At 33.3% G+C, this 23,692-nt stretch overlaps 1 protein-coding gene across 5 annotated transcripts in view; it reads right to left on the bottom strand.

The window, feature by feature from the left end:
* The window catches only part of LOC113521929 (carbohydrate sulfotransferase 11), a 67,873-nt gene that overhangs the window by 27,936 nt on the left and 16,245 nt on the right, over nt 1–23,692 (bottom strand). For 2 of the 5 annotated variants that reach the window (XM_026907605.3, XM_026907600.3), the window contains exons 2-3: nt 23,195–23,404; nt 22,331–22,408 (exon numbers count right to left, since the gene is read on the bottom strand). In XM_026907605.3, the coding sequence (XP_026763406.2) occupies nt 22,331–22,408; nt 23,195–23,347 (231 nt within the window). In that variant the 5' untranslated portion in view covers nt 23,348–23,404. Of the gene's footprint in view, nt 1–22,330; nt 22,409–23,194; nt 23,467–23,490; nt 23,508–23,692 lie in introns of those variants that run through there. The other 3 variants (XM_052899872.1, XM_026907603.3, XM_031909788.2) reach the window with 3 other exon arrangements.

Below are 23,692 nucleotides of genomic sequence, written 5' to 3' on the forward strand. Positions count from 1 at the left end.
TATAATGAAAAAGTAAGTCAAGTTTTTGTTGATAGAGGTCGTAACTGTGACGTGAAATAAACGATTTTTTTTTAACCGACATAATGTACACATGGGTAGGTACAACAATAATGGCGTCATCTAGTTTTGCGTATCATCTAACACTAACATTATTATGTGTGTATCAATCATTATCATCAATTATATCTTTTTGATCTTTCATCATCCTTGTTATAACTGACCGAGCAAATTTCCCTTTAAAATTCCATTCTCATAGAACCAGTTTGAGACAAATTTTAGAAGTGGATGAAATAAGTGACATATAAGGGTGAAGGTTTTTACTTAGCATTTCTGCTCATTAAGGAACTTGGCATAAAACATATATGATGGCTTTACAACTTGCTTTTAAAAGAAAATAGAAGTATGGACTGTGATTTGATCTTGATTACCCTAAACAGCAATTAAGCATTCTCTGACTAAGCTCTTAACACTTGACATGTGAGATGATATTTACTCATAATGTATTTAGTATTTAGGCAACTAGCAGGTATGTATTTTAAAAGGGAAATACTATTTATTCACTGAGATAAATAATCTTCTATACGATGTGTGATTTCACCATAGAATAGGTCACCGTTTCCTTTTCCGTAAGTGTCGGCGTCCCTTTTAAAACATCACTAAAAGTCTAACTACAGTTGCCAATCCCCCTGCCAAGGTTGGCAACTACTGGCAAAACTCTCCTTATGGGGAAGTCTTATGATCAGCAGTGAACAGTTAACGGCTGGTATGATGATGATGATTGTAACTTTTACCTCACTCGCCTTTCTACCTTTTAAGCATTTATGCCAATCAGTTTTGTGATGCCCGTGTTGATGTTTATATCAGGAATATGTGACAATTAGCACTTTCCATCAGGTAGATCATCAGCATGGTGATTGTCATTCCCAGTCATGACCAAAGGAAAGGGTTTTCTGAAGTACTTACTCATGATAACGGTGTTGTTCCCTTTTTGCATTCTATCGGGACGACCGGATCCAAGCGGGAGAATCTTCTGAACTAAGTTCTATATTCGAAACTTTACAAAGGTTTTGTTCAGAAATAAAATGATACGTTCAATGAAGTTGCATCGATTGTATATAGCAAAGTTATCTAGAACAGGAAACGACTCCCATGTTCCACATGAGTTTGATGAGTTGGCGAGGCTTGAACCGTACGGCTTTACTGTATCCGTTTGCATCCATTGTTTAGAACCGCTATTTGTGGGCAGAGTATTACGTGATTAAAGTCTTATTTTGGAGGATACAATAGGGAATTTACACAATATTAATATCTTCATAGTATGCTGCATGGAGTTTAATAAACATCTCATGCTCGTCTTATAATATTAGTTTAATAGTAATTTTATACACTACGTTACATGAATTAATTAGTTGTATTCCGATAGAACGCATTATATCAAATATTTAGCTGTATCCAGTGGCTTCACCCGTGGATGTGTCGTGGTCGTACCTTCCCCAAGAAATTAGTTATTAAATGCAAATAATATTTCTCAAATGGCAGACTAGCAGTTCCAGAAATTAGCGCTTTCATACACTCTTCTGCTTTATTATTTTAATACAGACATTAATATTGTGCATTAGTGACAATTCGACTGAAAGTATAATGTTAACTTACTCTAACAGTATGTATAAATCGGTTTCAATTCAATAGATGTTTATAAAAAGGTATCTAAGATTCATTACAAATATTCTCTTTTTAAAATTAGTATAAATAGAAAAATCATCCAATCGTTTTTTTTTATTCTAATATTGAACATCAACAGACTGTCTTACGATGGGGTCAATAATTAATTTGTTTATATTTTAATTAAGTTCAGTTGTAACAGACTATAGTATATTGTCTTAGCTTCTATTGCTTCCATTAAAATCTCTTCCGAGAATATATCTTTTTTAATAACATTCATATACAAACACCGTCCAGTTACAATTTTAGTATTTTAGTAATACACCTAATGGATTCACTACAATTGTTAATTTTGGACGTTAATCAATGATGACCTTAGTTTTTTTCAGATCATTATCAACTCCGACCTTTCAATAATGGATGCTAAGGTCAAATGACTACAATAGATGGAAACGTACAATAAATATAAGCGTTTCATTGATAATTTAAATCAATTCGAAATAGATTAATATTTATCAAAAGTTACGTTCGATTGTTGATTGACTGGAGTTCTTCATTCAGATGATACTTTTTATTCTATCAACTACGTTATATTTTATGAAATATCTACATGATATTATAAATAAATAAATAAGAAAAAATATTTAATTTAATATTATTTTTAATAATATATAATCGGAATGATAAAATGATTACGACTATAATCCCTAAAAGAGTAATGACAGGCATTTATTGATAGTAACGTACGATATTTTTTATGGCAGTTTATGGGGGAGGCCTATATCCAGCAGTGGATGGATAATGGCTGAAATGATGATGATGATGCTGAACGTACGATATGCCGACATTTCACACAGTTATACCTGGAGGAACCCACAAATAGCACACATATTAATTTGACTTGTTAAAGGTGTTTTCTATCACGATGATTTAGTAAATAAATTTAGAAACGCTCTCATATTTAAATACATTTTATTTATATAAAAAAGATTATTTAGCTAATTCTTTTTTTTCGGTTATCTTTGTTTTTGTCAGGACTAGATTTGCATAAAAGAAACTATTTGAAGAACCGTACGAAAAAGTAAAAAAATTTTTTTTATTTAAAAGGAAAATTTGATCTCATTTTCATCACTAGTACATCCGTACGAAGCCAGGGCGGACAACTAGTTAGATATAAATTGGTATGTTACATTACATGGTTAATCTTAGTAATCCAAGCTGAAATTTAATTTCATTGGTTTAATATATCATATAGCCTCGGTATGAGCTGTAATTTGTTAAACAAGCGTAACAAATTGCCATTATAATAATGACCAGCTATATGAAGGTTTTTCTTTAGTTTTATTTATTTATTGAAACTTTATTGCGCAGTGTAATTGTGTGTACATTTGGCGGACTTAACACTGAATGGTTATTGTTTTAATAATTGCTGAAGAAGAAATAGTGGCTAGTCCTACAAATATATATATATATATATATATATATATATATATATATATATATATATATAAGACATAGACATACATATAGTAGGTATTAAGTACGTGTGGTGTCGGTAAGAATTCAATGTGTCCCCATTTCTCATCCTTAGGATGTGGTAAGAGGCGATTAAGGCAGTAAAGCACAATACAACAGTGCAATAGAAGGAAAACCCGAAATGGCCATCGTTTATTTATATTACTAAATTAATTTTATGGGAAATCTCAATAGTGGAATGTTGTTGAAGTACCGATGTTACGCAAACTTATTAATATAAATTTCTTTCTTTAATAAGAATCTTACTATATATATATATATATATATATATATATATATATATATATATATATATATATATATATAACTAGAAGATGTCTGTACATAGGAAATATTCAAAAAAATTAATATAAGGTCTCCATATAAGACAAATAGAAAACAATATTTTTTTGAAATTTTGTTATTCCAGTGCTACATAAAAACTATTTCATCAAATTGGATGCGAACATTTCATAGTTGTGTTCCTGTAGGTATAACTTTAAATCTGGTAAACATACACCAGATTTCCTTTATCTTGATACGCCGCCTAGAAGTGGTTCTTAGTTTTCCTGCTTCTGAAATCATGTGCAGGAAGTAGCGGGCAAAAAGCTAGTTTAATACAAAATTATAACAATCATTGTACCTCTTGATAGTTAACCTTACAGAAGTGAACATGACGTTATATATTTTTAACACATAAATTGTATTAATGTGGTCGCTACTTTTTAGCTAGTTTACATTGCGCAGATCTTACGCGTCTTAATGCTAAAAAAATTATTACTGCATATATATACTATTAAATAAGTAATAAATATCATTAGTCATATTGTGGAAGATGTATTTCTGTTGATGGATTGCAAAGCGTTATAAAACTCGCTTTATGCCAATCGCCATAAGACTCATTTCGTATAACCCTTTAATGAATACCTATTCCGTTATCGGATAAGTCCAGTAAGTAATGATCCTCCACCCACCAACCACTCTTTATAACCCCCTAATCATCCGACGTTCCATCAATATTTTGTATAAATTACGCAGTCCAAAATTTTCAAATTGTCTTAACAGTTGACGTTAAAATCGAATAGGTAAGTATAGATGAAACAATAAATGTATGTGCTTATTGATTATTAAATTTATTTAATTAGAATTATTTTGTTTAATTCTGCTACCATTGGTATATGTGTGACTGCCAACACTCATAGATACACACATACTCATGGTAGCGGAATTAAACAAAATAATTCTAATTAAATAACCGGTGACTGGACCTCCGCAAAATAATACCTAGTTCAGTGAAATATTAAATTTATTTTTATTATTTACCAAGTGATCACTGTGATTGTGCAGAACGCACCTTTTTAGAGAATATTTTTAAATTTTATATTTTTATTTTGTTTTTTGATATCTGACAATGTCACGATTTGATTATTATATTTTTCTCTACCACTAGCAGCGACCGTTTTATTATTTCATAAAATATACAGTCCTTTCTCAAGAGCATATCTCTCGTTAAAATATTGGTCCTCTCGCTAATAATAAAACCATGGTGGTAGAGACGCGATCAGTTAAAAAAGCGAACGCAGCAAGTATGGAGCAAGGCCAATTTTCTACCGTTCAACACGGAAGCCCTACCAGCTCCACACCAACTGCTGGCGCTCAGCAGTCCGTTGGAATTCCCAGCGGCGCCGCTAGTTCTGTTTCAGGGTCTTCAACTACTGTAAGGAGTCGTACCTTACAAATAGAAGCGGATTATGCTAAAAAAATTGCGATGCTGGAGCGCGCTGCATTGGAGCGTGCCAAAGAGCGCGAGCGTGTGGTATTGGAACAAGAGCGCGCCGCTTTAGAACTACAAAAACAAGCACGTATCGCCGCCTTGGAGGAGAGAGGTAGTATACGTACTCGTAGTAGTCGTTCAAGTCACATCTCTAACAGAGAGGTACGAAAATGGTTAGACACATGTCTAGAGGCTATACCCTCAGTGGAAGTAAATGAGCAACCGCAGAACATTAAAATTAATACGTCCTGTAGTAAACCCACTACTAATAGCAATTGTTCTGCGGCATTAGCGGCACATTTACAAATACCGAACAATAGCTTTAACCCTGTGACTACCACAGATACTCAATATCTTCGGCCTATCCTAAAAGAATCTAATGTGGCTAATAATTTCGATGTTTGCACAAGCCCGGCGAGGGCCAGTTCTAGTGCGACTAAAATCAAACCGGTTTCCTCCACTATTAATAAAACTCCAAGTGATATAGCTTTGTTAGCAGAAGCAATTACATCACTTTCAAAAGAAAGTCAACACAACGTAAAATTTGGAGATGGTCGTCTACCTTTTTTTGATGGCAAGCCTTTAGATTGGTTAACCTTCAAACGTGTATATGACAACACGAAATCAAGATATTCTGACTCGGACAACCTAACGCGTATCAATATGGCGCTGCGGGGAGAGGCACATGATGCTGTAGCAGTACTGTTAGTCTCCGCTCAAGACCCTACTCAGGTAATACAAGCATTAGCAACAAGGTTTGGTAGGCCTGAACTAATTGTTTTACAAGAAGTGGCAATGATGCGTTCCCTGCCAAAGGTCAACATCGATTGTAGTGACCTTCATAAATTCGCTTGTCGAGTTCGTAATTCAGTAGAAGTAATGAAACTTTTAGAACAAAGATGTTATTTAGAATCGCCAGAACTTTTTCAATCTATTCTTAGTAAACTCACACCTCTATTACGGACACGTTGGACTGACTATGCAGCATCTCATTTCCATCAAGAGGTAACTAAACTCGAGCTCTTAGCCTCTTTCCTCACTCAAGAGGTGGATCTACAGCTCAAGTTTGGTCTCCTCGATGAACCTATTTATTATAATCGAAGCAACAAAATTCGTTCGGTTGCAATTAACAAACCATCCACGTCCATTGTTCCATACATTTTTCAATCTGAAACTCATGAACAATCATCTAGTGTAACATCTCACAATAAAAAGATATGCTATTTTTGTAATGACGATCATAGCTTATCTCATTGTAATAATTTTAAGACATTGTCAGTTGATGACAGATGGAAATTTGTTAATGAGAAAAAACTTTGTCATAAGTGTCTTAGAAAAGGTTCACATAATTATAAAAGTTGTAATATTTCTAAGGAAATCTGCAACAATAAAAAATGCAATTCTAGACACCATAAACTATTACATATTGCTCATGTGGTTGAAAGTGAGGTTGAACATGGTGAATCATCTTCCACTCCTCAATCTGGAGAACTTGAAGGTTCTGATGAATCATCATGCAAACAAACGACTGATTTTATAGCTCATGCTAGTAACTCACTTCCATTATGCAATGTTCAACATCCATGTTATCGACCTTTCTTAAAAATTATAGCTGTTGAAATCTCTGGCCCACGTGGTAGTGTGAATACTTACGCTTTGTTAGATGATGGGTCAACCGCTACTTTTATAGACTCGGAGCTCGCTGCAAAAATTGGAGCCCGAGGACCTACTGTCAAAACTCTTTTAAAATGTGTCGGCGGGTTATCAAAACATACAGAAATAGAGTATGTAGATTTTAATATTAGAGGTTGTCATGTTGATAAGACGTATCAAGTCAAGCAGGCTCGTTCTATAAAAGATTTACAATTAGCTAAACAGTCTGTCTGTCCCCAAGATATTAGTAAATTTTCTTACCTTTCCGATTTGGCTTCCTATTTATGTTATGAGAATGCACAACCAAAAATTGTGATCGGTATCGATAACTGGCATCTTACCATACCGCAATCCATACGGAAAGGTACGAGAACGCAACCAGCTGCAATTAACACTGCTCTTGGTTGGGTTTTATTCGGTTTTAGTAGTAGTAAAACTAGTCCAGTTGATTTAGTGAATCATGTTCAGTGTAATGAAACAGATTTTAACAAGACAGATTTATTGGAAAATCTTATAAAAAATTATTACAAGTTGGATTCGATAGGAATTACTAAGAAAGAACCGCGTAGTGCAGATGATGAACGCGCTATTGAAATTTTAGAACGTACAGCTAATCGTCTTCCGTGCGGTAGATTCGAAGTCGGTTTATTATGGAAATCTAATAATCCTGTCATTCCTAACAGCTATCCTCTTGCTTTATCGCGTTTTTTAAGTCTTGAAAAGAAAATGATCAGTGATCCTACTTATGCTGAGCGTTATAAACAAAATATTCGCGATCTCGTTACTAAAGATTATGCCGAGAAATGTCAAAATGAACCTTCTTCTAATTCTGTATGTTGGTTTTTACCTCATTTTGGCATAATAAACCCCAATAAACCGGCAAAACTACGAGTAGTACACGATGCTGCCGCAAAAATCAAAGGTGTTAGCTTAAATTCACTTCTACTTACGGGTCCAGATTTATTGCAATCTCTAATCGACATTTTACTTCGTTTTAGAGAGGGTAAAGTAGCTATGACTGCAGACATTAAGGAAATGTTCCCTAGGTTCAAAATTATCGAACAGGATAGAGATGCTCAAAGATTTCTCTGGCGCGACAGCCCTACTGATCCTATAGAAACCTATAGAATGTCATCAATGATCTTCGGAGCAGTTTCTAGCCCCTTTACAGCTATATATATGAAAAATAAAAATGCTCTAGAGTTTAAAGATCAATATCCCGACGCGGTTCATGGTATTATATACGATACTTACATGGATGATTATATCGGTTCAGTAGATTCTAGTGATGAAGCAGCTCAGTTGGCGGCAGATATTGTCAACATTCATGCGCGCGCAGGCTTAGAGATGCGTGGATGGGTATCCAATGACCCTAAAGCGCTCCGTCTGTTGCCAAATCATCTTTTATCAGAATCGGTATCTAATATTAACCTAAACTTAGCGAATTTTCCGTCGTCTACACCATGCATCCGCGCTCTAGGATTATACTGGCACCCATCTAGCGACCTTATAGGCTTTAACACTTCTATTAAAAGTAATCAAGAAACTTTGCCTAGTTCGCTTACTAAACGTATTATATTGTCTTTAATTATGCGAGTCTTCGATCCATTAGGAATCCTCGCTCCAGTTGTTATTCGCGGTCGTATTTTATTTCAAAACGTTTGGCGTATGAATTTGGATTGGGACACGGAGCTCCCTCCTTCTGAAGCCATAGCCTGGAAGGAATGGTTTCAAGATTTAATTATTACCGCCGAGATAAAAATACCGCGCTGTTATAACTTTCATAGGTTGAAACCAAATCAAATAGAGTTGCACGTCTTTGCCGATGCCAGCGCTCAGGCTTACGCAGCGGTGGCATATTGGCGCTTCGTTTATCCTAATGGAGACGTACAACTTGCATTGATCTGTAGCAAGTCACGTGTAGCGCCTTTAAAACCATCTAGTATTCCTAGATTAGAGTTGCAAGCTGCATTAATAGCCGCACGTCTAGCTACAACCATCGTAGAAGCAGTCAAATTTAAACCACTTAAGCGCACATTTTGGTGCGATTCGATGAACGTTTTGGGTTGGCTTCGTAATGATGCACGATCATACAAGACGTTTGTAGCTCATAGAGTAGGTGAGATAATAGAACTTTCAGATGTTAGTGAGTGGCACTGGGTTCCAACCGCTTATAATGTTGCCGATGATTCAACACGTTTAAGCCGAGGCCCTTTAACTTCAGACTCACGCTGGATAAAAGGACCTGAATTTCTTCTAACTTCTGATTGGCCTAAGGAACCTGCTGTTTCCCATAATCAAACCATCCATACTAATACACCCGAGACTCACATACATCTCATTAACGAAATTGAGTCGAATAAGCCAATTTCAGCAGACGCACAACGTTTTAGTTCGTGGAATCGTTTAATTCGTGCCACAGCATATGCTCATCGTTACTTATCATTGTTACGTCTTACTTCATTAAGAAAAAAAGGCCTGAATATAGAACTCATTCATAAAGTAGAAGGCCGCATTTTTTCTTTTCGTCCGCCATCCAACTCAAACGTTGATCGACAACGCAATACAATACGTAGCACACTTACCGCGGAAGACTTACATTTGGCAGAAATTCATGTGCTACGTAAAAGTCAATTAGATTCTTTCTCACAAGAGATCAAATGTATTCAAAACGGTTTACCCGTGTCACACCGTAGTAGGTTATCGAAACTGCCAGCTATTATTGATAAAAATTCCGTTTTACGTCTATCAACACGCATTGTAGCTGTCTCTGGAATACAAGAAGATATGAAGCATCCAATATTACTCGATGGAAAGAATCCTGCTGTTCGGTTACTTGTATTACACTACCATCGCAAGGCGGCTCATGCTAACACAGAAATGGTCGTGAACGAATTGCGGAATTCCGTGAGGTCAGTCGCATATAACTGTCAGTTTTGTAAGGTTCGTAGATCTACTACTTTCCAACCACCTATGGGCAACCTTCCAAAGGCCAGACTTGCCCACCATTGTAGACCTTTCTCGTTTGTGGGACTAGATTATTTCGGTCCTGTAACAGTAGCAGTTGGTCGAAGGAGAGAGAAACGTTATGTGGCCTTATTTACGTGCTTGACCATTCGCGCAATCCATCTTGAGATCGTCCACTCGCTTTCATCAGATGCAGCAATAATGGCTTTAAGACGATTTATAGCTCGCCGTGGCACACCTTCAGAAATCCATTCTGATAATGGAACCAGTTTTGTGGGCGCGAATAGAGAGCTTCGAGCCTTGTATTCAGAAGCGATGTCCGAGTTTGCTGCGGGTGAAATGATCAAATGGAAATTCATCCCTCCATCAGCTCCTTTCATGGGAGGATCATGGGAAAGGCTTGTGAAGTCTGTAAAGACAGCATTAAAAGTAACTTTAGGCAACAATACAAGATCGCCCACCGATGAAGTATTCACCACCCTACTTTGCGAGGCAGAAGCATTGGTAAACTCACGGCCCCTAACGCACGTCGCATGTGATCCACAATATCCTGAAGCCCTGACACCATCTCATTTTATATTAGGCTACTCCTCAGGTCGTCCTATTCTAGCCAACTTAACCGACAGTGACATGTGCAGTAGATCTGGTTGGAGAAGAGCACTGCGAATGGCTGATCACTTTTGGAAGCGTTGGATTACAGAGTATTTGCCCACACTATCACCACGAAGATTTGTAGGACAAGTGCCGCAAATTTCAGTTGGAGACGTCGTCGTAGTCGTGGACGGAACGTTACCAAGAGGTACTTGGCCTAAAGGCCTAGTTACGACTTTGTACCCAGGTAGGGACGGCGTGACACGGGTAGTAGACATCGATACCCAGGCAGGCGTAATTCGTAGACCTGTTAAAAGGGTTGTTCCCATCTGTTTAAGAGGGGAGCATGTGCAGAACGCACCTTTTTAGAGAATATTTTTAAATTTTATATTTTTATTTTGTTTTTTGATATCTGACAATGTCACGATTTGATTATTATATTTGTTCTCTACCACTAGCAGCGACCGTCTTATTATTTCGTAAAAATATACAGTCCTTTTTCAAGAGCATATCTCTCGTTAAAAGTGATCTTTATGTAATGAATGTTTTATTTAATTGTAAATTATTAATTAGTAAATTAAATGTAAGAACATTTAATTTACAATGAAAATAGAATAAAAATAATAGGTACATACTTACGATCGGTTACGTTTAAATAAAACACAAGAAGTCATGTTTTTTGTCCTTATTCTTTTAAACAAAGAATTAGCTGCGCACATTTACAAAGAGTCTACGCAAATATCGCTCAAATTTTTTGTGCTTCTATACAGAATTATAAAAAAAACATCAATACAATTTACATCTACTACGCTATACGATTGGCGACTTGTTTATTTATATATGGACTCCGATGAGACTCCGATGCAGCCGATTTACTGTCACAATGCGCCATTCGGCCCTCTAAGCTAGGGTTGTCACCCGTCATCAAGGACTTATCCCATTTCAAAGTCGGACGTCCGTATTTCAAAGAGTATTTTATTAATAGGTTCATTTATTAGTACAGAAAGCAGAAAATCAATGGAAAACTAAGTTTTTCATACCGCTTCTTCTTAATTATTTAATGTATTCCTTATATTTGAATTTTTTATTTCCTTATATTTAAATACATATTTCAATAAATCTTTAGATGGTAAATGGTAATTTAAATCAAAGTAATTTAAAATGGTAACCTAAAAATACGAACAACACTATGAGCATCACTATTTATTGTACAGAGCCCATGGGTAATCTCGTAGAAATAAATACAATGGCACTCTTGGTTACTCTTTGTCAAAGATTAGATTTTCTACCTTATCTGTAGATACGCAATGTAATAAATGATGAATGCAGTTTTATCAGTTCAACCTCTCTCCTAGCTAGATGACCAGGAAACATCGAATATATATTACCTATATTATTGAAAAGTATGGAATATTGTTTTTTGGTACAATAATAAATTATGAACCTAATTGCTTATGATAACAATATTTGATTTCAGAATGTTTTTTTTTTTGTTCTCGTTCCTCGTTTCAGGTTTTATTTAAGTTAAAAAATGTAGCTTTAGAATTTTTGTCTTGACGTTACGCATTGTAGCAACCCTAATTTTACTGCTTGTTTGTATCGACTCTTCTTTTGGGTACTCTCGAAAATATGAAACATTCTGGAGTTTATCTCGAGCTACAGCGTAAACTCACTATAGGTATGTAGTTATTATCTTAGTTTGCTGTCAGTATGCGTAAACTTTGTTTATTATCTAAATGTAGTAAAAGTATATCGCAGGAAATTATAAATGGAGTAATCAAACAATTTCCGTTACATTTATTTTACTTAAAAGCTTTTTCAATTTAATCAAACATGTTTATAACTTTTAATTCTGTAAAGGTCTACTCGTAAGTAAAAGTAAATTATCCTTATTCTTATGCCTTAAGTTTCCAAAAATGATATTTAAGTATTTTACTACTTCACACAATTCGTAAAGATGTAATAGTTTGTTTTAATATGTAGAAAGAGAAAGAAGAAAAATAACTAATAAACCGCAATAAAACAAAACCGCAATTCAACTAAAAATAATATGGAACATGGACCGATTATTCAATTTTATATTCTGAGATACCATTACAATATTTAGAAATATAAAAAAAAAATGTTCCACATAAAACTGACTTTAACTGTAACAAAACCTGTTATTTTGATTTACAAAATAAACAACAGAACCAATTTTGATAAAATTTCTATAAGACCAATCTGAAAGTATATCTATTAGATAAAAGAAAATCAAATCGGTTTAGAACTAACAAAGATATGATGTGATAAACTCCTGTTTTTGAAGTCGGTTGAAAACTATAAAGAGCAGTATGCAGTTTAGAGTCGTGACTTAGTGTAAGAGAGCGCTTGAGCTATAATTATTAACTAACCAACGAGAAGGTGCATCATAATGACACGAATCTAGTATATGTATGCGTCATTGCAACAAAGCGCTCAGATAAATCAAACAATTTATTGATGTTACCATTTTACAAGAGGAAACTCTTAAATGAAAAAAAAAGACCATTTTACCAGAGGGAGACTTTGTACAAAAGTTTTTTTGGAAAGATTGCTTGGGCACCTCTGCCCCATTCGTATTTCTATCATGAAGCAGTTGCGTTTACATGGCTGTATTTTGGTTTGAAGGGTGGGATGTGGCAGTGAATTTACAGGGTACAGAAAAATAACATCTGAGTCCTCAGGAATGGCAACGCATGAGGGGTGTCATGGGTGAAACACTATACTCCGTTATGTCCATGGTACTACTCATGTCTATAGGCGACAGTTACCACTTTCCATCAGGTAGGCCGTCAGCTTGTTTGCCATTCTAAGTTGCATAAAAAAATGTATAAAAAATATATCTTGACGACGTTTCATAAGAATACCATTTTGTAAAGATTATCCAACCTAATATATCTTTAATTATGTAAATAAATAAAATAAACTTTTAATAATATAATCACTAATAGGATTGTTGGAGGCGTTCGTCGTTTTTTGCCGTTATTGTGAATGTGACATTCGTTTTAACACGTTTAGGAACGTAAACAAATATATAAATAAAATCTGTAAATACGTATATTATGTCCGGATATATTTATCTCCAATATAGGTACCTATATTGGACGGGACGGGAAAGCAGCTGTAATCTGTTGTTGCAATTGCTGTTATCAAATTTTATTATCAATATTTTATGTACCTCTCTACCACATTAGTGGGCTGCTAAATTGATTGTATTCAAACATTGATTATTACAAAATGAATTTATATCACATTATTTTTTGTAGTGCATCCACAATGTTTGCAGCGGCATGGATAGATGACTTCTATGCCATCAGACGCAAACGGATCGCATCTCTTTTATACCGATTGCGTGGCAGCAGTAACAGCATTCTGAGGGCATTATGTAATAAATACGATAGCCCGATCCTCTCATTGTGGGTTAAAATTATTATAGGGGCTATAAAAAGAATTTTGTATTTTTTTTTTCTACTAACATAGTTTAAGTCAAGTTACTAACAAGAATGGATCTTTGTAATCTATAAATAAAGAAATATTATTATTATTATTTTCTTTGAATTAATATTACTAAGTTACGTTATTACTAAGAAGTCATAAATTGTTACTTAATTTTTAAGTACTTAACCTTTATACCTTACTATTATTTTAGGTGCTCACCTTTTTTTTAAAGTTCGCTGCTAATTCCTATCAGTAATAGGAAGTTTAAGATGTTCTTTGTAGCGATGTTTTTTATCTTCTCAGGTTATAAACTGTATTTTCCAAAGGAGATATTACGTTTATATATGAGTAGGCTACTGCGACAAATTAAGTGCTATTGCGTATTTTCCTCATTGTGATAAAATCTGCAAACACTTTTTGGCATAAGCCTATTTGGACCATGTGCTTGTTTAGCTTGCAGTATACAGTGAGAGCCCTTGTTAATACATATATACTCGTATTATTTTTACTCTGAGGCTTCGAAACATGCCACAATAAGGTTCTGGTCCTGTTTGGGCATTTTTTGCCCTTTCCTTTGCTAATTGGTCAGCTGTTTCATTGCCATGAATGTTTGAGTGATAAGTTGTTACTTAACATAATTTTAACAAAGTGGAGGTTCTCAATTCAATTGTATTACTTTACGCAATATCTTTAGATACATATCACATAGAATAAAAAAATGTGGCCTATTATTACAACAGAATTTAATGAAAATATATATAAATATTTGACCTGACCATAGGACAATCTCATGATGTTTAATAGTAGTTACAAATGAAAAATCAATTTAATGTTTGTTAATTTCTGAGAGTTTTTCTGTGATAACTTCAAAGAAACTTGTTTACTTTTTCATAAGACGTAAGCTTTATTAGAACACACCATAGTTTTTCTCATTTTATAATACGGTACCGTTTTTAAAAATAAAGGTAGACAGGCATTTAGTGCGAACCGGCGACTTTGAGTTTGTCATGCACGTGCTGCACGACCGGCGGTTAACACGATGCGTGACGACCGGCTGACCTAAGTGAACGGTTTAACGAATTATATAGGTATTTACATATCTATGTACAAAGTTTGCATTCCCACGACATTATTTCTATTATAAACCTAGTACGAATTGAAATTATTAATTAATAGGCTCCAAAAAGAAGGGTATAGTGGGATATTCGACTTTGGAATTCGGTCAAGTGAGAAGTTTCGATAAGCTATGCCACAAATAATAAAGTAATATACAAAAGTCGTTTGCTTGGGCACCTCTATCTCATTCGTGTTTCTACGGTGAAACAGTTGTTTTTGCATGGCTGTGTTTCGATTTAAAGGGTAGGATATGGTAGTGAATTTACAGGGTACAGAGCAATAACACCTAAGTCCTCAGGAATGGCAACGCATGGGAGTTATCATGTACGATCTTAGTTGCATAAAAAACATAAAACACTATACTAAATAAATAGCAGTAAGTTCGTCTTTGGTATCACACATTTCTTGTAATATGTTCAATAAAGAATAAAAAAATAAAAAAATAAGCTAATGGATAAATACGATTAACGATTTATATAAGTATATTTACACACCTACGTGCATAGTTTATATTCCCACGACATTATTATTGTTATAAATCAAGTGCCAATTTAATTAAGGATGAATTAGTTTTTAATGGACTTCAAAAAAGAAAGGTACAGATAATACGAAGTGTTATTGTTTAATCTATGATATGTATTTATATTCACTGTGTCCTTCCTTTTTTAATTTTATCTAGATACGAATATATCGATTTTTCAGAGATTTCTTTCTCCATTTGCGTGATTTTTTTTTGTAATTGTAAATGTTTTTAGGATATTCACGTTGCATTTGGTTGTTATATATATATATATAAAAAAAAAACGATTATTAGGCTCATCTAAATCAATAAATAGGTTATAAAACTTTATCCATATTACTGTGTTTAAGTAGATTATAGTTAGAATCATAAGATTATTTATTCTTATGGGAGAAGCAAATAATGTCAAAAATCTAAATGCTGATTACTAATTTTGTTTGTTTATTATTGTTCTCTATTTGTTTGTCTGTATAGGTACGTCTATCTACACAACATCGTAATTATCATCCTTACTAATATTAGCGTGTTACCTCTTAGCGTCTTAACCAATCACTATAAAATTTAGCATATACATACTACATGAAATAGAGAAACATATAGGTGGACGAAGTCATGGGTAAAGGCTAGTAGTTGATAAATTTTCGTCAACCAAATCACATATTTTAAAAGTATAACAGATCTTGAGGAATCACGAATATAATATTATTTTTTATAATCCACCAATAATTAAATACAATAATAATCCACCATTCACCAGAGGGAGACTTTGTACAAAAGTCGATTGCCTGGGTACCTCTGTTCCATTCGTGTTTCTACCGTGAAGCAGTTGTGTTTGCACGGCTGTGTTTCGGTTTGAAGGGTGGGATATGGTGTGAATTTACAGGGTACAGAGGAATAACACCTGAATCTTCAGGAATGGCAACGCATGGGGGTATCATGGGCGAAACAATATACTCTGTTATGTCCATGGTACTACTCATGTCTATAGGCGACGGTTACCACTTTCCATCAGGTGGGCCGTCAGCTTGTTTGCCATTCTAAATTGTATAAAAAAAAAAGAAAGTGTAGTTAATAATTTGATTATGAAATATGGCGAGTTAATAATATTTCTAATAATTCCTATTAAGATTTGTGTAAAATGCCCACATACTTGTATAGAATCCTTACAAAGGAGGCGAATACAAAAGAACTATGTCGGTGAATCACTCGATCGATATTAAGATTTTATGTGTTAGGTAAGTTGCCAAGTCAAACTAGAACAACGACCTAAAAGGCATATTTTTTTATTATGCTTAATTTTTTTCTTTTCTATTTTGTTTCGTTCCACTGTGCTATCCTAAGTTCTTGTTAGGGTGTGATGGTCATTCATCATTAGGATACATTACTTACTACCTATATAATATAACTGTCTAATACTTATATGTAATTAATAACATAAAAATCGTTTCAAATTATTGCTCCATAATTTCGAGAATAATATCTATATTTAGAACTTCATCGTCATCAAATCAGCCGTCAACTGTCCACTGCTGAACATGAGCTTCCCTCATAAGGGTAGGTTTTGGCAGTAGTTGCCTAATTTGGCAGGTGGGTTGACAATTGCAGTTAGGCTTTTAGTGATGTTTTAAGAGGAACGCTGCTGTTCATCCTTCGACCATTAAGTTCCCTCAGTCGTATATATATTATATTCTTCATATTTTAAATTAAATAATTTATAAATATTAAAAAAAAAAGCAGCGACGTAAATTATAACATTATAACAGAACCAAGACAGAAAAAATCCTATCGTATGTAAAAATAATTTTTAAAATCAGTTCAGAATTAGCCAAGATATTGAATGTTTTGTATTTATCATACACACACACACACAAAGATAAAATGCAATTGAATTTAGAACCTCCTTTTTAAAGTCACTTAAAATACAGCATTAATTTGTTAATGGCAGGTATCAGTTGAACCGTTACACTGTGACCTGAGGTTACGGTATGAATACCGATACTTGTACAGACAGACTTACGGTTCCACTTTGACATTCATCTATTGTAATCTATGTACGGGTATATCCCGTTGGGAAAGTCAACTGAAGTTTCAATCATTTGAAAGTAATCAGCTAAATACCATATAAATTAAACAGATATTCTATTAAGTAATTGGGAACTAATTAACTAGGACTATTTCACTGTAAACTTATGATAATTAAATATTGATAATTTTCATCGGAATTAATCATTAAATAGGTATGTGAAATAACATAACCTGTTATTTATTTTGACCTAGCTAATACACTTATTTCAACAAACCTAGACAGGTATACATTATGAGTATTATGCACCACTAAAAAGTATGAATACTTTTTTTGTTAATCTTTAAAATTTCATTTTCAAATAAATTTGAAAAATGTAAAATAATAATAAAGAACTCTATAGGCGTAATATAATGGATTATCAGGAATTTACTGAACGCTATGTTTGTCATTTCCGACAATTGTTTTGACTTTATCCGGAAGTCTTCTTCATTCAGGGCCGTGTATGGAACATTAAAATCGCCTTCATAAAACTGCATAATACATTTTGTTTTTCTATTATATCGTAATGATAAAACAATGACGTGCCGTGCCATGATGTGCTGTAGTAAATTATAAAAGCGTTCATTGTCTGTGCTATCTTTATATAAAGTGCAGCTAAAAGAGGCTAGAGAAATTTGAATTAAAAAACATTGTTTTTTTATTAACATTTCTAACTCTTGTGCTAGCACGATTATTATATATATTCGAAATAAAGAAATAAATGAAGTGTCCACGGCTACTGCCACTACACTTTATTTGTTTATTTTATACGTGATCCACGTCCCTGATAACAAATAAAAACACGAATTCTATGCAACCAGTTCATTAAAAATTTTATACTATCTAGTAGTTAGGCCCTTTATGATATTTATAGATATCAATATTTTGAATAGACGCATATTATAAATTGTTATACAACACTGAATACTAATTCATGAATATTAATTCACTTTATCTTGTTGATGCCTCTAGACAGTTGCATATATTAATATTCCAGTTTCGTTAGTATAAGTGCTGTGCCGATTCAAACAATGCAGCGATTCGTTTTTATAAGTGATAAAACACCAACAGCAAAACAACAAAAGAACGTAGTGATTATTTTCTCAATTGTCCAGACTGGAATAAAGTATTTATTTTTATAAAGTATAAAATAAGTATAAAATTTATAAATTAAACAAAGAGAAGAGGCAGACACTTTTAGGTAGGTATCTATTTTCTTTTATCTATTTATGTTGGTATGAGTATTGTTTTTTAATGATGGAAATTTAATAGTAACGTCACCCACGCTATCGACATATGCCGATAGGGCACCAGATTGTGCACATGGTAAGGGAAAATGAAACAGGTCAGTTGGCTAGATGTGACGAATTTAACTACACGTAGAACCTGATCATATGTATTGCTAACAATAGAGCTGTTAGACCTCATTACTAAGAATCCCATCCCCCCGACATGGATAAGAGTGGATAAGGGAGAGCCTTCTAAAATCTACTGTAAAATGCAAATCCAGCATCGGGATAAATTATTAATTAAGTACTTATTTAGCGCCTATTGCAGTAAATCAGTAAATAATAATAACATAATTATTAATTACTATTATATATATATATATATATATATATATATATATATATATATATATATATATATATATATATATATATTACTGACTACCAGTGTTTAGGTATAAATAATGTCATTGATGATTTTTAAACACTTAATTATAACATTATACTTCGAGTATAAAGAGAATTAAATAAATATATAATATCAAATCTGGTCTTACTTTCTAGTACTTTCTATTATTTTGGATTAAAAGTTTTGAAATCTAATGTAGTAAAGCCTTTTCAGAATGAATTGTACATTTTTTCGACAAGCAATCATTTTTTTTATAACTTACATCCACTGATTTCTATAATTATTCTTTTGAGATAGTCGCTTCATCTAGTGGGGAGATTGTCCTACACTGCATTTTTTTTTTTACTATTTAGAATGGCAAACAAGCTGACGGCCCACCTGATGGGAAGTGGTAACCGTCGCCTATAGACATGAGCAGTACCATGGACATAACAGAGTATACTGTTTCACTCATGATACCTCCCAAGCGTGCTCGCATTTACCTGTACAAGGTTAACACTGGAGAACATTTTATCCTCGGGTTGCCGACTTACGTTCTGGCTAACTTATAGTCACTACAGTATACATTCTTTGGGCTATATCAGCCATTAGTTCTGGGCCTCTTTTCGAAGCCTCTTTTCGAATTCTATCAGTCGTCCATATGACTCAAAAAAACAAATTATTAACAAACAAAAAAGACATTACCTCTAAATAACAGAGCATCATTATGGCACCATGCGTTGTACAAACAAAACAATTGCACAGCAATTAGTATGAAACATAATTGTACCTTTTATTATGCTATCAAGTTTAATTTTGTTAACTTTAGAAATTATACTTTTAGCTAATATAGCAAGTATTGTTATTTCTACTAAGTGAAAGGTAGGTACTTACCTAACTTACGGATCAGGGAGGAAGGGATTGTTAGTAATGCGAACTGCCAGTCCCATTGCTAGCAATATATCCTATGTCAGGTCGACTTTCATTTCTTCCTTTGCAAACCGTCATAATGAATTCCAGGTATATTTATAACTAACGTGCCTTTTCATTCTCACCTATCATCCCTCACTGGAGCCCCGACGGCGTATACCGTTAGCGCAGGCGGGGTCACCGTTCTATCATCCTTTAAAAAACTAACGGATCATGGTAAATAATTCATCATACATGGATTTTTCTTACACGTACTGAATATTTTTCTATAGACTGATAAAAAAGATACTAATTATAATTAACTGACTTAAAAAGAAGCCTTTTTAACTGTAATTTTCGTGTGTATAATGTTAATCAATATTTTACAATATATGAATTGTAGTACTAAGTTAGATAATATTAAAAATTAAAAAAAAACTTATCATTTATTAAATTATTTTATATTTATTATCTCTATATTGTTTCTTCTAAAAGATTAGTATTAAACTTATTGCCTACCTCATCATTAATGTCGTCATATTATATCAGCCGTATTGTCCACTGCTGAACATAGGCCTCCCCTATAGACTGTCATAAGGAACGGTCTCGAGCCATCTGCATTGCCGTGTGAACTTAATGATCGAGGCATGGGCTACAGCGTCTCTTTTAATACATCATCAAAACCTAACTGCGGTTTGCAAACCTGCCTGTCAAGAGTGGCTACTACTGATGACCCCTCCATGCCTATGGGACCAATGTTCAGCAGTGGAGAGTTAACAGCTACATAATATGAACTCAACAAAATTGAATGAATAATACTTTTCTTTTTAATTAAAACAGTTGAAGTCTGTTAGTTTTTGTCATATATTTTTACTATTTAGACATTAAAACAAAACTAAAATGTGTCTTGAGAATAATAATTTGTAATGAAATAAGATCAAACAACTTATAAAACAATCATACAAATAAATAGATAGGTATTTTGCAATTATTGTCATTTATCAATACGTCGTAATATAATATAATATTAAACATATATTTCAATAACAAATTGCTTTACATTTTCATACATTAATCAACTCTATATATTGAGTGTTTAAGATTAATAATGAACTATAAACATTAATTAATTACATTTCGTGCACAGTCGTTACCCAGACCTTTTAGTGGTTAATTCCATTTAAGCGTATAATCCGTTTTTTTTTTACTTGGCATACTCATTAAATGTTCTTGGCATGTCTTTTTATACACATTAGTAATAATAATTTGCGTTAATTTATTAGTTTTTGTTGTTACTCTTAATAAATAATAACAAAAAACAATTACGTTACGGAACAATAAATTTTTTATGTTCACATATTAAGTATTATTAAATTATTGTAAGTATGAATTATTATCAAATCTTATTTTTTTGTAATAAAACTGAGCGCGTTCGATCATAATGTTATCTGATGTTGAACGACTATTTCATACAAGTTGTAGAGATATTAATTTTATTCAAATTCATTTTAAATAAAAAGACATGTAAAGATTCTGTATAAGTTATATGTCAAGTAATAAAAAACAGACTAGGGGTGCAAGTGTTAGCATTTGTTAGGTGTCCGGTGACAAACGCTCCAGAATATCTCATTCCAACTTCAACCAATTGTTTAAGCTTCGATTCGATTTATACCCAACTTCACATTAAATACCTATGAAATAGAAAATAAAAAACTAATATAAGTCTATTGGAGTAATAAAGATGAATGACTCTTTAGTGATAGCGGTTGTAATAGAGAAATTTATATATTTTTATTAATTTGTGTTTATATACACAAATCATGTTGTCTGCCAATAAACCTTTTAATTTAATTATATATAAATATGGACAATATTTACCAGAAGGAGACTTTGTACAAAAATCGTCTTCTTTGGTACCTCTGTCCCATTCGTGTTACCACTGTGAAGTCGTTGTTTGCATGACTATGTTTCGGTTTGAAGGGTGGGGTATGGCAATAAAATTATAGAATACAGAGGCATAACACCTTAGTCCTCAAGAATGGCAACGCATGAGAGGTATCATGAGTGACATTGATACACTGTTATGTTCATGTCTATAGGTGACGTTTACCATATTCCATTAGGTAGACTGTCAGCTTGTTTGCCATGAGTAAGTAACTAAGTTGGAAAAAAATCTATGTATTGTATATTTAATTGATTACTATTTATGAACTTACGATTACTTACGATCTGTAAGATACTGAGAGTTTTAATTATTTAAGAACATAAAACGATAAGTTTAAAGAAAAGATTCAATCTGTTTTTATCTATTTCTTGTTTCAATCTATTCAAATCACGCGACGAATTCGATAATTGCATACTAAAATTTAAATTGCATTTTCAAATTTCATCAAAGCTTTCTTTTCGTCTCAATCAAGACGTTTGAGACCAGATTGGTGTAAGTTGGACGAGTATTTGGAGCTGGCAATCTCAAGTCCATTACCTGAGTCCGTGATAATGTAGGTGTGGTTATCACGAATGTGGGCGCATAATACGTCCCGTTTATTTTATAGAAGTCGCTCTGTAAAAGAAGAAATTTAACTTGAAATCCCGACTGCTTCCTATATTAGTGGTCGATAGTAGGTACCACTGAGATTTTATGTATAATTAACACTTGACATGACTTGATGCCAATGTTAATAGTACGGGATCGGTATTTTTCCTTTCAATTTTCAAGATTTAATATTGTTCTCTTGGGATAAATAAAAAATTTCAAGACGCAATTAAAATTAGCAAATTTAAAATAAGAGTTCCAACATTACGATCATATACAATTTTATTTGGATTCAAATATGACAATTACTGAATAAATATTGAAAATAGTCAACTTGCTAAGTAATGTCAAAAATCTTACATGTTCTTTCAATTGAAGTTCTTTCATTTACTATATACATAAACTAGTTTATATAGCAAGATAAGTATTATTTTCTTATATAAACGAATTAAAACACTTCGCATATTCTTTACTACTCTACGTATTAATATGTAAACTTATAAGTAACATATTTTTAAGTAGAATATAGCTATGAAATGAATGAAAATATTCTTTGTAAATATTTTCCCAGTATAAAGTTAAGAGGTAATTTTAGATTAAGTGGATTGTAGATAAGTATGTTTGAAATTAACGAAAGCATAATTACTGTTTTTTGCGAGAATATGCGAAGAGCCTTTTAAATTTACATTCGTATTTCGTACGTGGATACATGCTTTAATGATGTTAGTAACAAATGTGCTAATTATTATACCATAATATCTCCAGTATTCTCCGATAACAGTACAATATTATAGACGATTGAAATCCACTTACCTCTTGATAGAAGACCCGCTTGGAATTGTAGGTTAGGTGATACTGCTGATCAGCCACCATCAGCAGTATTGTGAAAGGCAGTAAGAATGCCGCTGCAGCTAAGAAGGCGACGCATCTGCCCAGACGCATCATACTGATGTTTCTTCTTCCCATACTCGAATTGAAGCACGATCACCACACTAACTGTTTGCTGACACTTATTTAATTACCCTATATGCATAGTAAGTTAATTATTGCAATCTAAAATCGATTCGTTCACATTACCCAAGTGATGAATGTTTCCGGGTGCATTTTACCTACTCGATCTTCGAATCTATGAATGAGATTGAGGTTTATATTATCAACATAATAAGGTACCGGGTGGACGAGATTTGTGTTATCACATTTATCTTATCTATCTATTTCGAAACTATGGTAGTATTCAGAAACATACCACGTGTGTTCTGTTTTCTAATGTCATAAAAAGATTATCGTAAGTTCAGTGTTTTGCTATGTTTG

The sequence above is a fragment of the Galleria mellonella genome, unplaced genomic scaffold, assembly GCF_026898425.1.
Source record: "Galleria mellonella isolate WM207_F2 unplaced genomic scaffold, CSIRO_AGI_GalMel_v1 utg63, whole genome shotgun sequence".
NCBI classification, from domain to species: domain Eukaryota; kingdom Metazoa; phylum Arthropoda; class Insecta; order Lepidoptera; family Pyralidae; genus Galleria; species Galleria mellonella.